At 42.0% G+C, this 16630-nt stretch overlaps 1 protein-coding gene across 1 annotated transcript; it reads right to left on the bottom strand.

The window, feature by feature from the left end:
* Positions 1–772: 772 nt before the first annotated feature.
* Positions 773–15957, bottom strand: cep83 (centrosomal protein 83). The gene is made up of 16 exons (XM_080421511.1): positions 15893–15957; positions 13553–13747; positions 13127–13277; positions 12257–12349; positions 11461–11592; positions 10621–10872; positions 7608–7739; positions 6453–6567; positions 5094–5238; positions 4224–4373; positions 3813–3888; positions 3535–3692; positions 2651–2801; positions 2445–2548; positions 1980–2148; positions 773–970 (listed from the first exon to the last, which is right to left on the bottom strand). Exons 2-16 carry the CDS (start codon positions 13738–13740, stop codon positions 842–844), a joined length of 2145 nt encoding a protein of 714 aa, XP_080277637.1. The 5' UTR covers positions 13741–13747; positions 15893–15957; the 3' UTR covers positions 773–841.
* Between the last annotated feature and the right edge of the window lie 673 nt (positions 15958–16630).

Raw genomic sequence — 16630 nt, 5'->3', positions numbered from 1 at the left:
TCTAGCGACCTTTTCATCATTGGCTGTCCTTCAATCCTTTAAGCCAATGGGGAGACTTCCCCGAGACTTCCCCATACTCTGAACGACAGGCATCCTCCCATGCTATGGGATCATAGCCCAGAACCAAAAAAAGTGTCATCGCCCCCAAACAAACTATTAAAAACAAACTGTGTGGTCGTCGTCGCCACCAAACAAACTATTGACTTGACTCCTCATACACACACACACAGCACCGCCTCCAACAGCGATGTGTTACTCCGCGAGCGATAGGGTACAGGACCACGGGTCCATTTGGTTCCGTGCAGGGACGCTGGAGAGAGCAACCTGGTATTAATATGACTGCGTCATCATTTCTTGTTTAAGATACGTTTGATTTTGACAACATTTTAGTTTTAGTTACCGATATGGTGTTTTTGGTATTTTCTAATACATTTCTTTTTAAATGTCATATTCTCCCAGTTCAGTCATTGCCAAGTCCTCCAGGTGTACAGCAGTCCCTGAGCCGACAACCCCCACTCAGTAAATGAGGATATTAACCCATTTAGACCTGAGGACGATTCTAAAAACGCCTTCTAAATCCTGACCTAAGTTTTCTGAAAAACTTCAAATATTTGTATGCGACATACATATATGTATGTCGCTATATACTGTACATAGCAACAAGAACCTCAAAAGGGGTTCCCGACCTGAAAGGTATAGTTACAAATAGGGGTTCCCGCCCAAAATGGGTTAAAACACATTTCAGCACGATAACTATGTAAATTAATACCATTGCCATTTTCCCTTTTTATTAAAAAAATGTAAACATCTGACATATTTTACAAAACACTGTTGAGCTCATTCAAGTAGTAGCGGAGTCCCTGTCCTTTTGCATCAAAGCCTCCATTTCTTGTAGTTGCTGTTGCTGTGCACACTCCAGTTCCTCCAGCCTACGACGCACCAAGGACAACTCTCTCTGATGCTGGTCTTCCTAGGAGACGGTAAATTTGTGCAAAACCCATTTACTCCTACAGATTTTATCCAAACGTCATGCAAATCGGTACACAGTATCTCTATAGTCATGTGATCAACACGGATCTGTCCCATGTTCCATATTCCATCCTCATTGGCTACGGTTGGCAGGATTGGTTCGTTTTGAACAAAATGCCTCAAATCAAGAACGCAGCTTGCACTTTCCATGAAATTTCACACGCGCATTCCCACTAGGACGAGGAAGAAATGCCGCCCTTTTCACATTGGCCTGTTATAGCGCCACCAGCAGGTCTAATTTAGCAAAACAAATCCTGATTGCAGTGTCCGATTGCAGTGAAAGGCCTAAGAAGAAATGGCACCCTTTACACAGCGCCACCAGGAGGCCACAATAACGTACCTGACCTGGCGGAGACCTGTGCTCCGAGGAGCACTTTTTCTACTTTGATATGCATTAGTCAACGGACCCCCATTTGATACCATTCCTTATCTCTGGGACTCTAATCTACACAGTAAAATCCTCAATGTTTTTCTTACTGTGAGAGTGTACAAATGGAACCAAATGGTCCCGTATAAGGATCCATTTGGTTCCATTTATAAACTCTCAGAGTTACAGACCCGTAAGGGTCCATTTGGTCCCCGGACCCGATGTTGAGAAACAGTGCGTTTGGCCACCTCTGTGAGATGACTGCCATCTAATGATTAAATACATCTAAAGAGCTATGCTACTGCTGATGTAACATAGCTGCAGATAATACAAATAAAAAACGGGCATTAGATATAGATGTGCAATTATTAGCAACACTGTTGCCCGTTATCAATACTTTCAAATTACCACACCGATTATTAATTTTCTTAGCTGCAGCTGTGTTGTTTACATTAGAGAGTAAAGATCAGCCTAGCATTTTTAAATCTCTAGATGGCAGCAAACATACAAAAGTGGACTAGGGTTTAATTGCACTAATTATTATTAATTATTATTAATACTTAAGTATGCTAGAGAGAGGTACCTCAGACCCAGGAATGAGGAGGGGCGAGGCTGATGAAGTCATGAAGGCAGGACCCGAGCCAGCAGGAATCTGGTTGCCCAATAGGAGGCGCCGGAACTCACTGTGTCGTCGGTGGAGCTCCTTCAGTCGTTTGCTGAGATGGGTGTGCTCCTCCGAGTAGGATGGACGTCTGAGAGGAAAGTAAGAAGATATTTTAACATGCATCTTCTCCAATACAATATGTGAATCAGTAGGTTAAATGTGGTTAGGCTTGCTTTCTCAGAAAGAAGGCCTGGGGAACCTTTAAGTGAAAAAGTGGATAGAAGTAGCCGGGGCCCAGCTGTTGATATGCGTGTCTGACGCACCACTGACTCAATCACAGTTTTAGCCATGCCCCAGCGAGTGAGCTGCTCGCTCATTCTATGCACCGTTTCAAATTAGTTTCTCCAGACCTCCAATCAGAGCGGAGCGAGACTGGAGGACTACCTTTTGGCCGCATCGGCCTCCAGTTCCACCTCTACCATCTTGGCCTCCAACAGCTGGATCTTATCCTGCAGTCTTTTCTCCTTGTTCTCTGTGATGGCTTTTCTCTACAAAACAAGCACACACCCATTCATATAGACATAGTGAAAACAACAAACCAGTAACTTGCTGTTAAGATAATACGTTTGTGGGGACCCAAGGCACTGTACCTTTTTCTGGGCCAGTGCTGCCCTCTGCAGTTTTTCTATTGCTTTGCTGTATTTCTCCTTGGCTTTGCTGTATTTCTCCACCAGCTCTGCCTCTCTCTGCTGAAGCTGGTGTTTTTCCTCCAGCCACTGCACACGGCGGTCCTCCACAAGCCTAGAGCAGACGTACGTCACAGAGAGAGAAGTTAAGTAACTAAACAATACTTTATGATGGCACAAAGGTAGATATTCCACTATATTAAAGTAGACATACTTCTGTGCTGTGAGCCTAGTATCACTGATCACTGTTATGAGGTTTTCCAGTGTTGACACAATAGTATTATGTGCAATCATATTAATCTGACAATGCATAGTGAAAACTGCCATTTGTACAAATAATCCAAACTATTTTATGGCTGTTCATTACAATCAATTGGGACACAGGAGCCCCTTGAATTCATTCCCAACCATATACAGTAAGAGGTGACTGGTGATAGACTGAAAAGTCTCCTCCAAAGGGAAACCTTTTAGATTGCTGTTCTTAAGGCCAATATGTCTCCAAGTTCAAATGAGGAAGTTGACTTCCTGCCGTTTCTCTAGTATCGGCCCAGTGGTTTGTAAGATATCACACACACACACACACACACACACACACACACACACACACACACACACACACACACACACACACACACACACACACACACACACACACACACACACACACACACACACACACACACACACACACACACACACACACACACACACACACACACACACACACACACACACACACACACACACACACACACACCTCGCCCCCCCCAGGAGCCACGCCGTAAAAACACTAGTGGTAATCTGCGATAGCAGCAACAGCGTTTTCCAGTCTACTCTACATGCTCTACCTCTCAGCCTCATGCTGGCTCTTCTCAAATTGTACTCTGGTTGTCCTCAGCTCCTCACGGACCCTGTCCAACGTCTCCCTCAGGCGCTGGTTGGTCTCTACTAGATCACCCTCAGAGTGGGACAACGTTCCCAGCTGGACACCCAGGTCCTGATTCTGCTGTTGAGTCAAAGAACAGAAAAAGGACCTCAATACATGAATGGTACATAAAGTGGACTTGGTACAAGATGATGAATGAAGCGCTACTAAGGTATAGGAATATCGGCAGCAGGGGGGTACCTGTTTTAGATCAGCTATATCGGCCTTCTGACTTTCAAACTCTTCCAGGTGTGAGCCTTGCTGTTGTAGTTTGGTCCTGAAAGACAATTCAGATGGGAATTAAGTACCCTTTAACTCATTGAGTGCCATTAACGTGTTTCACATGTTTTTACCGCTATGGCGCAACGTGCCAATGACGTGTTTGACATGTTTTTGAAAAAATAGTTAAGGAACGCACACTTGTAGGCCAGTGCGTACGCGATATGACGAACCCCCCAGACAGATTCAAACGCAGAGCAGAATCTGTTCTTGAGAGATTACTAGACAAATGGCTAGACATGCAGTTTGGTATACAGTATTATACTAAGTAGAGAAGGCAAGGCAACACACAATGTGAACATCCTCTGAATCAGCACAAAGCTAAGAGCTTACTTCAGGCTCTGCACTTCCTTGCGGGCTGACTCCTCCCCTAGCTGAGCGCTACGGAGACGCTCCTCCCACTCTTCTTTGTGGGCGTGGTCAGCGCCACTCTGCATCGCCCTTTGCTGTTCCACCTCTGCCAGGCGGTTCTCTAAATCAAGCCTAAACAAACACAATGAAATACATTTTAATGAAGAATTCAACACTGCAAGAAAGGAGATTAAGATGTTATTTCCTTTCCCAGCTCCTACTGTGAGCTACAATCAAATGAATGATTGAAAATAAGAATCCAACATGTTATTCAGACACACAAAATAACAAAATAAAATGCATTATTACACAGCGCCTGCAACTTTCTGAACGGGCACGGGGGGTGGGGGCGGGGCGTCGCCTCCTCTCCCAATACACAAATCTGTAATGAATAGGTGGTTGGTTGTGCATTCGTGGTCGTGGATGTCTGTCGACTTGTGTCGAGTGGCTCGTGGACGGTTCTCGCTCAGACAACTCACAATGACACAGAGCCAAGTAGTCTCACAATGACACAGAGCCAAGTAAGTAAGTACATTTTATTTATAAAGCACATTTCAAAACAAGGTTACAAAGTGCTGAGTATACGGTCTGAGGCTCAGACCGGAGTGAATCGTAGGGGGCCTGTTTGAATAAACAGGCCACACCGCCACTGCATGGGGCATACATGCATTAGGAGGCATGGCTTGCCATAACCAACCATTGTAACTGCTCATTGGGTAAGCTGCTTATATGCCAGGCATTCATTGTTGCCCTTGGTAACCAACTGTGGGTGATACTAGTCTAGATTTATACATACCCAAAACTTTAAGTGAAATGTATACAGGAAGGAATGGGAATTAATAAATTGCTTACTTCTCCTCGTGCAAAATAGCAGTTTTGTGGAACTCTTCCTCGCGGGTGGCCTGCACCTTGCGGGTGAGTTCCCTCTCTTTGTCAGCCAGCACCTCTTTCTGCCTTTCCACAGTCCCCTGTAGGACCTCCACATCAGACTGCAGACCTGAGGCATGCACAGAGAGAGATGTGTTACTGTGAGGCATGCACAGAGAGAGATGTGTTACTAGTGTTGATTTTTGACAGCAAATTTTGATTTTTATTTAGTTAGTCATATTTTAGTCATCTGAAATGTTTTAGTTTTTGTCTAGTTTCAGTCCACTAAATATCATAAGATTATAGTCGACTAAATCTACAGCTGATTTAGTCGACTAAAATTTATTTTGGCGGTGCCTTGATGGCTGATTTTACACTCGGTTGCATGCTGAAAATAGTCGATCTACAAGCACAAGCTCACAACGCGTCGCAGCGCGACACGTTGTGAGCTTGTAGATCTGCTATTTTCAGCATGCACACCCTAGCGCAACCAAACATAAAATGACTTGTCTTTTAGTTCTACTGGATCTCTTCTCCACTAGTCTCTCTCTAACATTTTAGTCTAGTTTTTATTTGTTGACGAAATTGTCAATATATTTAGTCTTAGTTTTAGTCATCATAGCTTAGTTTTTATTTAGTTTTCGGCAGTGAAAAAAAAATGTTTTTCGTCATAGTTTTAATCGACAAGATCAACACTGTGTGTTACTGTGATGGGTGACATTATGTAGGGAGCTCTAACAGACCAGTCCAATGTCAGCAGAGCCTAGGTACGGTACACAGTGTTCACAACAATAAAGCAAACTGGATTTTGGGGTCAAGTGTACTCAGATCTGGGCTGGGTTCCTGATATGAAATCTCCTAAATCCCAACAGTATTCTGAAAAACCTATGTTTCTATATCAGTGATGCTCAATCTTTTTCATGTCAAGGACCCCCAAAATGATATGTATTTGGCCGCGGACCCCCATCTCAAGATATTTTGTTCCAGGGGGTCCCAGAAGCAAAGATTTGAGTTACAAATGTTCGCTTTAAAAGTATATATATTCTTTGGACACATTTTCACGATTTTTCAAAAGCTTGTAGATCTGCTATTTTTGAATAGCCCAAAGTGTAAAATAATGCTTTTTAGCTCAAATCTAAAAATGACACAGATGCGTTCCAGGTCTCAATGGGTTAAATACTGTGACTTGCAGTAGATCATGAATTGCAGGATCACCTGTATTACCTTACACAATACTATAGTTTTTGTGTGCTTCTTGTAGTGAGAATAAGAATATAGTATTGATGTGTGTGTGTGTGTGTATATATAAAGCATATCAGTTCAGGTTGGGTCTGACATCCATACCATCAATTTGCATCCGTAGCGCATCCGTCTCCCTCTCCAACTCCCCTTTAGACCGGGCACATTCCAGCTTGACGTTCGCCACCTCCAGCTTGTGCGTGTGCTTCATGCTCTCCACCTGCGACACAGACAGAAGTTAAGAACAGATAAGTAAGTTAGTAAGTAAGTTGTAGTAAGTTAGTAATATGTAGAAGGTCGGAGAGGCTTATTGTCGGCATCAGCCAGAGCGCAGTCTATTCCCGTTTCACAATGTGCTAGACCTCTGGGAGATGGTTTGCTGAGGTGGAGCACTACACCTACAGTACTATCAACTCCCAGTACAGCATGACTTGCCACACCCAAGCCATGCTACTCGTACGCCGAGTTGGCGGTGCCCCGGATCGAACCGATGACCTTGTGGTCAAAAGGCCAGTGCTCTACCGACTGAGCTACCCGGACACAAAGAAGAACAGATAACCACAGCTACTGAGTCAGACTGGTGACATTATATCACTGTCATGTGCAAATGTCCCTAAAGGTACATGGGTAAGACAAAAAACTAAGCTTTTATGCACATTCCCCAGCTACTTGACCAATTTACCAGCACTTTAGTTTTACAGTGATGTCTGTTAACCCATTAAGACGTGAGGCCATTTCTACAAAATGTTTTTAGAATGTCTTCTAAAAACTGTTTTTTGAAAAGACTTATGTTACTATGTCAGTGGTTCTCAAACTTTTTCATGCCAAGGACCCCAAAATGTATTTGGCCAAGGACCCCCATCTCAAAATATTTGGTTCCAGGGACCCCCAGAAGCAAAGAATTGAGTTACAAATGTTTGCTTGAAAAAAATCTATATTCAAAGATTTGCACACATTAAATTTTATTTTATTAATTTTACGATTTTTCAAAAATAGCAGATCTACAAGCAGGTAGCGCGGCACCGAGTGCCACACTAGAAGACATCCGCTACGAGCTTGTATATCTGCTATTTTTGAATAGCCAAAGTGTAAAATAATACTTTTTATTTTACACTACACCTTTCAAAATAATGTTTTATTCACTCAAATAAGATGGATTGCAGAGTTACAGGCCACTGCCCAAATGTAACAACATTTCGCTGGAAGCTGGTGTAAATGTTCTGCCTTGGTCAGGGGTTGATGGGTGAAAGCGGAGGGTACCTGGCAGGTGAGAGAGTTGACCTCTCTCTCGGCCTTGTGCAGTCGTCCAGTCAGCTGGGTGTTCTGCTCGTGGCTGTGCTGCATCTCTTTCTCCATGCGCTCCAACTGGAGGCGCAACGACTGCCGCTCCGCCTGACAAAGCCAATCGACACAGTTAATGAACCACACCTCAACCAAGCATTATCCTTGTCATTTCTATATCTAACTAGGGATGGGTATTGGAAGCATTTTGGTCAATACAGATACCGCTATCAGTACTGCTTAATGAATGTCTGGTAATGTGTGCCTTGTTGCTGCTTTAACAAAAACAAGGTTAGATACCAGAAGAAGACTGAGCTTCTGAGAAGACACTATTGTGACTCTTTTTATGCAGGCCTACCTTTAAAAAAAAAACATTTGCTTACAATACAGTAGCTTAATGGATTCTGACTTGAACAATGATTAAATTTTTCTTTGGGCGTCTGGGTGGTGTGAGAATAAAGCACTCATGCACCACCGAGGAGACAGAGGTTCAATTCTCCTGGCTGGGTGCTCCTGCAAACAATTGTGCACAAAAGGGTCGGGTGTATCCATGTGTGAAGCCAGTGGTGGATTGTGTCGTTGAGCAGGGAGCAGAATTGGGAGAGTGTGTTTTTTCCACAGGCGTTGCGTTCGATTAGTGAAAGTCCTCACTGTCAAGTGAAAAGAAGTGGCTGGCGAGTGTGTATTGGAGGACGCACATGGTTGTCTACATACCAACCTCCCCTGGCCAGTTGGGGATGGCAGTAACAGGGACTGTGTAGTAGTAGGGGCGGAAATCGCTAGGTACCGCTTCGATTCCGATTCCATTATATTCCGATCATTAAGGGGCGGCCATAGCTGAGTGGTTAGTGAGCCCGCCTAGGGAGCCAGAGGCCCTGGTTGCCCCAGGTTCGATTCCAGGCCAGGTCAGCATATGTGTCGATGAAATGAAATTTGTCCCTGAGCAAGACTCTTAACCCCTAATTGCTCACAGGTTCTCATTGGAAACAAGAGCGCAAGGACTTTCATGAACGACCTGTTAAAAGGAATTATCCTTATCGCGATTCGTGATGCATTGCGATTAATTTACTTCCATTATCTTTTATTGATAATAAAAACAAATGGAAGAGATGTGTCACTGTCAACTGGAAGGTTATATTTGCCAACATCAACAATTGCAGAAAACCAACAAGAAAATAAACAAGTCCTTTTTTGTAAAATAATACCGACTTATAACAAAAGGCTTCTCAATATTCTGATAGCCTCGGAAACCCATGTCTTTTTTTTCTGTATATTAATATTCTGATAACCAACGAAAATGTGGGTGCTGCTCTGTGCAATTAGCAATATGATGAAAAATAAATATAAATTTTTGACATTTGTGAATCGATCCATAATCGTCCATGTCAGCATCGCGATTAATCTATGTATCGATTTTAATTTCCACCCCTACTGTGCAGTGTATTATGGCAGTGTAATTTACTTCGGTGGCCGTGTCTACTATAGCATTACACTCTGTAGGCTACTGGGTGAACAGGAACGGAAGTGGTCGAGCTCGGAACTTCTCACTTCACATCGACGGCTCCCTTGTCACACCCTCCACCCACGTTCGCAACCTAGGTGTCATTTTTTTACCCCTATCCTTTCATTCCTCCCCCGCGTGAACCACATCGTCAAAACAGTCTTCCACCTTATGCCCTTATGAGCATTGTCCAAACATGCCCACACTGTTGCTATGAGAACAGGCTATATCTATCGAACGCCAGTTCGGCTGCCCTTAGTTCTTTTAAAACACCATTCTGTTTGCTGCTGCCTTTAACAGTTATTATTTCCCCCCTTTCTCTTCTGGACGATTTTCCTATGAATGGAAGTTTAGTTTAACGGTTTCCTGTAACTGCACATATTTTTTCAGTATTGTGGTTCAACTTCTGATCAATCAGGAGCTGGTACCTGGTATATCCATCCCTACATATAACTGATGTAATCCAAACAGGATAACAATAACAGTGGTGTAAAGTAACTAAGTACATTTACTCAAGTACTGTACTTAAAGGTAGGGTAAGTGATTTTCTTTGGTTAAAATAAGTGTTAAATAGCTCTATATTCTGATAGTACTCATTGCTATAGAGTGTTTGTTCAGTAAAAGGAGTCTCCTTGTCTCTCCAGCTCTTTATAAAACAGTAAATGCATTTTCGTTTCAGTTTCATTTCCAATTTTATCCAATCAGGATAAAGAACTCAATCAGGATATAGATTAAACAAGTGAAATTGGAAGTGATGACACTAAGAAATGAGCAGGCAAAATTGGAACTGGAACTCTATAAAAATGAAGCTTAAAAATGGGTACTTTCTCCTGATTGGCTGAGATTTTGACACCTACCAGAAAATGTATTTTCTGTTTATTAAAGAGCTGGAGAGACGGGGAGACTCCTGTTACTGAACAAAAGCAATGATTACTATCAGAATATAGTGCTTTAACCTTTTAACAAAATATTTTTTGTTTTAACCCAAAAATATCACTTACCCTACCTTTAAGTAAAATTGTGAAGTACTTTTACTTTACTGGAGTATTTCCAATTTTCAGTACTTTTACTTCTACTCCACTACATCTCAGAGGCAAATATTGTACTTTTACTCCACTACAATTATTTGAAAACTTTAGTTACTTGTTACTTTGCATATATATATTATTAAATTATGAAACATACATTAACCACTTTAGCCCTATTTTACACATAGGCTATTTGAAAATAGCCGATCTACAAGCTCACAACGCGTCGCATCGTGACACGTTGTGAGCTTGTAGATCTGCTATTTTCAAACATTTTTAGTACTTTTACTTTTGGTACTTCACGTACATTTTGAATTTTTGATACCAATACTTTTACTCAAGTAAATTTTGAATTCCGGACTTTTACGTGTAACAGAGTACTTCTACATTGCACTATTGATACTTTAACATTTGAGTACTTTTTCTTCCACTGGACAATAAGAAGAAATGGACAGCCTCTAACCTCCATAGACTTGACTGCTGACTGGGACTCGGCTAGCTGGCGGATCTGGATGCGCTGCACGTTCTCCACCTGCTGGCCAGAGTTGTCCCTCTGGGCGCGGAGCTCGGCCACCTCCGCTTCCAGGCCTTTCAGCCGAAGGTGGAGCTGGGCCTTCTCCCTCAGCAGAGCCTCCACACGTTTCTCATCACGGGACGGGTCAGAGCCCTTGTAATGGGCCACCAAATCCTCCTTATCCCGTTCCAGACGGGCTATCTGACAACACAAAAATGTCATTAAACATTATTTTCACACACACACACACACACACACACACACACACACACACACACACACACACACACACACACACACACACACACACACACACACACACACACACACACACACACACACACACACACACACACACACACACACACACACACACACACACACACACACACACACACACACACACACACACTTTGTTTATGAATATCCATTCACAGCAGAATATTTAAAAAGAATTGGGGCAGTCATACACATCCCTAGCACATACATTTTGTAAAGTAATGTATTATGAACTCAGTGGGAATCAAACTCTTGTGTGAGTTCTATGTTCTACATATTGAGCTATGGTAGACCACAAGCAAGACACATAATAATAGTGGTCCACATGGAGAAAAATAAACTGCTCTGTGATATAAATACTAATATAATATGTATAAATTGTGTCAAAAACAGTACAAAGGCCCCTCTCTGCTGAGGGTTCTTGGAATCTTTTAATCAGATGCAAACTAATGCTGAAACAGCTGAAGTTTTCACTCTCTCAAACAAATCATATAGATCATGTCCGCCTACCTCTGCCTCAAAGCGGATCTTCCTCTCTTCCAGTATTCGTTCACTTTCTTCTCTGTGGTGATCAAACTGGGACTTAAGGAAGGTGTATTCATAGCGCAGCTTGTTGTATTCTGACCTGTACTTCTCCGACTCCTAGAGGAATGGGAGTCAAGGCAAGTTTATTTGTACCGCACATCTCACACACAAAGGCAATTCAGTGCTTTACATAAGGCATTAACCCTGGCATCCCTATTTTGGGTAAATGTTTCAATTTCTTTTTTTCAAAAACAGTATAACTACAATACTGTTATACGGCTATTTTTGTTATTTGAATAAAATCTAAAAGGAGAAAAAAGGTCAAAGTGTACAAAGAAACAAATTGTCACAATTAGCATGGGGAGATGAGAGGCAACAAAAGACATTCATTTGCATTCATTCAACTGTTCAGCAGCCGACATGATTACTGCACTCCATTCCAAGACGCTCAGCGTCAACGCTAATCACAGCTGTTGCCATGGACGGGGTGATCTGCAGCCTCTATTACCATTTTAGAGATTCTAGCTTAACCACTTTAAAGCTGGCGTCCTTATTTTGGGCATGTCATTATGTGCACATCTCCAAAATTGTCAAAAATGTGCAGATTTAAAGCTCACAACACACTGCTATTTTCACCATAAGTATGAAACACGGCTTAAAGAACTGGTATTTTGACTGAGAGTATTTCATTTACGCATTGTGACTACATTAATTCACATAGGGATTCAAGAACGGTAGCCTTAACAGAGGCATAAAAATGGTGTAGAATTAAGAATGTGACCTCTTCAAGCTTGTTGAAACGTTCTCTGACTGGCCCCTCCATCTCCTGCTGCACCTGGGCCCTTAGGAGCTCCAGCCGCTGAGGAGTCATCACCTGCACACACAAACACACACACACACACACACACACACACACACACACACACACACACAAACACACACACACACTGATGTCAGAACTCCACTTAGAGCTAGGCAATTCTCAATTGATGTATAGCTCCAGAGATGTACAAGCTGACGCGCTGTGAGCTTGTACATCTGCTATTTTTGAACAGCCAACGCTAAAATCTAAAATGACTACATTTATTGTTACGATAACACTTTGAAATCACATGGTCAGTTCTACCCCCTGCCACTGTAATGATAAGAGGCACAGATTATACATCGGTACTGTAGCAACTATATGTCTTACAGCGTGGCTCAGCGGGAGTCTAGCCATCTATAAGAGGGTCTGTGTCCATAGCTAATCTCACAAACTGCTGGACTGATCAGCGACATTATTTTATACTTTGGGTATTCAAAAATAGCAGATCTACAAGCTCAGCGCGGCACTCGGTGCACTATTTTTGAAAGATTGTGAATATTTGTGCAATTTGAATATAGTATATATTTTTAAAGCGAACATTTGTAACTCAAATCTTTGCTTCTGGGGATTCTACAAATGTCTTCTAAATCCAAACAGTTTTTTGAAAAAAATTATGTTGCTATAATCAGTGGTTCTTTAACTTTTTCATGTCAAGGACCACCCAAAATTACATGTATTTGGCCGCGGACCCCCATCTCAAAATATGTTGTTCCAGGGACCCCCCAGAAGCAAAGATTTTTCTAAAATTGCAGTTCTACAATTACCCAACTACCCAGTGCCAGGTACCTGTAAGCGCAGCTCCTCCAGTTCCCTGGTCTTGTCCAGCATCTCTCCTCGCAGCTCCGCCAGCAGCAGCTGCAACCTCTCCTTGTCACACTGCCTGTCACTCAGAAGCCGCTTCAATTCTCCTTGTGCCCGGGTGATCTCATTCTGCAGCCTGGAAGAACACATGTCAAAGCTTTTACGTTCCTTTGAATTCATTTTGAATTTTTAACCCCAAATCGTCTCCCTGGCACAAAATATTTGCACGAAAAAGATTGAGAACCAGTGCAGCAGCAGTATAATACAACATACGCAGGATTAGTTACTGGGTTTGCCCATGTGAAAGTAGACGGACAATGTTCCACTCCAGCTAAAGCACTGAACTGTTCTTATGTCTGATGTCTTATACACTGGGTGGCTGCAGATTTAGCTCTTTGCATAAACATTTACCTGGTGTGATCAGCCTTCAAGGTCTCGTAGTTTTGCTTGTGGTTTTCACACCTCATCCTCTCATCAATCAGCATCTTCTGAAGCTCCATCTCTGAGCCCCCCAGCCCTGTGGCGGGACCCCCCAACGAGGCTGAGGGTTCCAGGTGAGGGAGGAGGGGTCCCGACTGGCCGAGGGAAGAGGGGTTCATCTCGCCCCTTCAGGAGAAAGGAAAAATGCGAAGAGAAAAAAGGATAAATAGATCGATGATCTTCAGGTGTGTATATGAAGCTACTAAATACAAAATGGTTGGCAGCAAATTGTTATCTCCATCCTCATATGAATCAGAAAACAGACTAGCGTGGCTGAACAGAGCTCTGTCTATGTTGTCAGTGTTTCCATGGAGGCTCCCATGAGTCCCCCAGCAGCTACTCGTGGAAATTACAACTCCTTATAACCAACAAGAAAAGACTCAAGTGAATCAATCTCAAGTGATTAGTTAAGCCCCCCCCCCAGCTAGGACTCTGTTGTGGATACGGAGTCTTTTTAGGAAGACTGGGAGATCGAGATTGCTTGATTGCAAGAAGAGAGCAGCCAGCAGCACCACAAATCATGCATCATGCTGCAACAATTCCCATTTGTTCGCTTACTCCACATTAAGAATGCTCATTAGATATTGTGTTTCTAACAACATAGTATTCCTAATCAGATTGATTGTTAGATTAGGATATTCCTAACACAATATACATACACAGTGATTAAAGCAAAAACAAATCACAGTTTTTTTTGTTTAGCCCAAAAGTCCTATAGTCCTCCACACCAGCAATTCCTAAACAATATTTAGAATGATGTTTTGGTATTATATTATCCTATCACTATATTAACCGTTAGCAAAGACAAGCACAGGGAAGTACAGTTCAATACAAGGTCTGTTAAGGGGGTTTTAAACCCAAGAAAGCACTATATGGCTTGTTTCCATTGGGGTCCTTTGTACTCAATTCATCGGGGGGAAAAAAGAAGAGAAAAGCTTACATTGCATCGCTTCGCTGTAGATCTGCTATTTTCAAATTGCCAAAGTATAGGTCTGAAGTGTTTTTGTAATAATAATCAAAATCTACAAAGTAACCAGTTTTCAAATAATTGTAGTGGAGTAAAAGTATAATAATTGTATTTGAGATGTAGTGGAGTAGCAGTAAAAGTAATAAAAATTGGAAATACTCCTGTTAAGTAAAAAAAAAAAATTACGTACAATACTTGAGTAAATGTACTTTCCACCACTGACATTAGTTTAAGACGTAAAACAAAAACAATAAGCGGACATGTTGTTTCCCACCACTTTCGATGCTGTGTTGCTGTGTTTCAGCTGAAAATGAACACACAAAGCCTTTCTATGGCGTTCTACAAGGTTGCCATATCGTCAAAGATAATCTGTATTATCTGCATTAAGTGTATTTACACTTTAAATGTAAATACTGAAGACGGAGCGACACAAAGCAAATAGCGGAAATGTTCTCAACTGTCGTCTCCACTGTTACTAAACAAACCAGCTGATCCTCTTTAAAGGACCCACAGATTGTTGTTGTTTTCAAATGTTGGCGCTTCTGTCTGGACGGACTAGCGAAACAGACATGTATGGAGCTATAGCCCTGGTCCATAGCCTTAGAAGGAGTTCTGTTATAACGCTATGTTACTTTCCAGCCGTTGCCCGCACACCCGGCAGCGCAGGCTGCGCAGCCTTTCGTCTTTAGTAAAACATAAAAAATACCCTTTCGCTACTCACCAAAAAAAAGACGGGTTTAAGATGTTGAAAGCCTACTTTCCTCAGTGGGAACCCTCGGAGCCCCCCACCTCACGTCTAAAACACACTTTTTGACCAGAAAATAAAATGTTTCACGGAAGGAAAATAATTATTAGTTGCTCCACTGCGCCCCCTACAGATCTGGTCAATAGACAAATTCCATTGACCAGATTCGTTCCTTCCGGTGAAATGTTTTATTTTCTGGCCAAAAAGTGTATTTTAGACGTGAGGTGGGGGGCTCAGAGTGTTCCCACTAAGGAAAGTAGGGTTTCAACATCTTAAACCCGTCTTTGTTTTGGTGAGTAGCGAAATTGTATTTTTTATTTTTACTAAAGACGAGAGGCTGCGCTACCGGCGCTACAGGAGGTCAACAGGCAACGGCTTGAAAGTAACATTGAACTCCTTTTAACGCTATGGACCCGAGAGCTAGTATGTTACCTTACACACACTATCTACACACACAGGTCCGTTCTGAGCAACAAACGTCTAAAATATAAATAACCGTAAACTAAATGTTCATTAACTTTGTTAAAAAGGTTCGAGTTTGATGTATTGTATCTCTCACCTATTGTAGAAGAATTCACTCCTTGAGCTCACAGCACAGACACATCACTGTCGTTAGTAGTAGTAACCAGTGTTGCCAGGTTTTGACAGAGAAATAAGCAACCAGGACTATGAATAGAATACAAGCCCAAAAGAAGCAACATGACTATTTGGAAAATAGCCGATCTACAAGCTCACGGCTTATAGATCTATTTTCAAAAAAATCTTGAAATAAAATTTAGAATGTTTGGAAGACATTCTAACAACACAAATATGGTATGGGACTCCCTGCCACAAAACATTTTCAGATGTGGTTGGGGACAAATACATTTTGGGGTCCATGACATGAAAATATTTGAGAACCACTGGTTTAAATAATAAAAAAATGTGTGAAGCAAGCCTAAATAAGCAACTACAATTTAGAAACAAGCCCAAAAAACCCGCAACCACCAATATTTACAAGTAACTTTACAGAAAAACAAGCCCAACGTCGCTTATAATAAGCAGACATGGCAACACTGCTAGTAGTAACTAATCCATTACAAAGAATTATGGTGGTTTCTTTAAAGGAGAAGGAAAATAGCGCCCCCTAGAGCTTTTGGTGGTGAAGTTCTGGGATCGTTTTTTGTTTACGTTGCCATGATAGCAAGCTGGCGGTTCCTGATCCAGGAATGATCCCTGAATTATTTTGAGCAGTGTATATATATATACAATACAAATATTTGTTATAAATTCTTAAGTGTTACGACTAGGCTACTGA

The sequence above is a fragment of the Gymnoscopelus braueri genome (genome assembly GCF_963280865.1).
Source record: "Gymnoscopelus braueri genome assembly, chromosome: 23".
Lineage (NCBI taxonomy): Eukaryota > Metazoa > Chordata > Actinopteri > Myctophiformes > Myctophidae > Gymnoscopelus > Gymnoscopelus braueri.
The sequence above is the reverse complement of the archived record's forward strand: the minus strand, read 5'-3'. Positions and strand labels throughout refer to the sequence as shown.

Coding starts and splice junctions, on each gene's coding strand:
- cep83 (XM_080421511.1), bottom strand. CDS start 13,740: ATGAACCCCTCTTCCCTCGGCCAGTCGGGACCCCTCCTCCCTCACCTG. Junction 4,374..5,093: donor GCTATTTTGCACGAGGAGAA/GTAAGCAATTTA, acceptor GTGTTTGTTTAG/GCTTGATTTAGAGAACCGCC. Junction 971..1,979: donor TCCTCATTCCTGGGTCTGAG/GTACCTCTCTCT, acceptor ACCGTCTCCTAG/GAAGACCAGCATCAGAGAGA.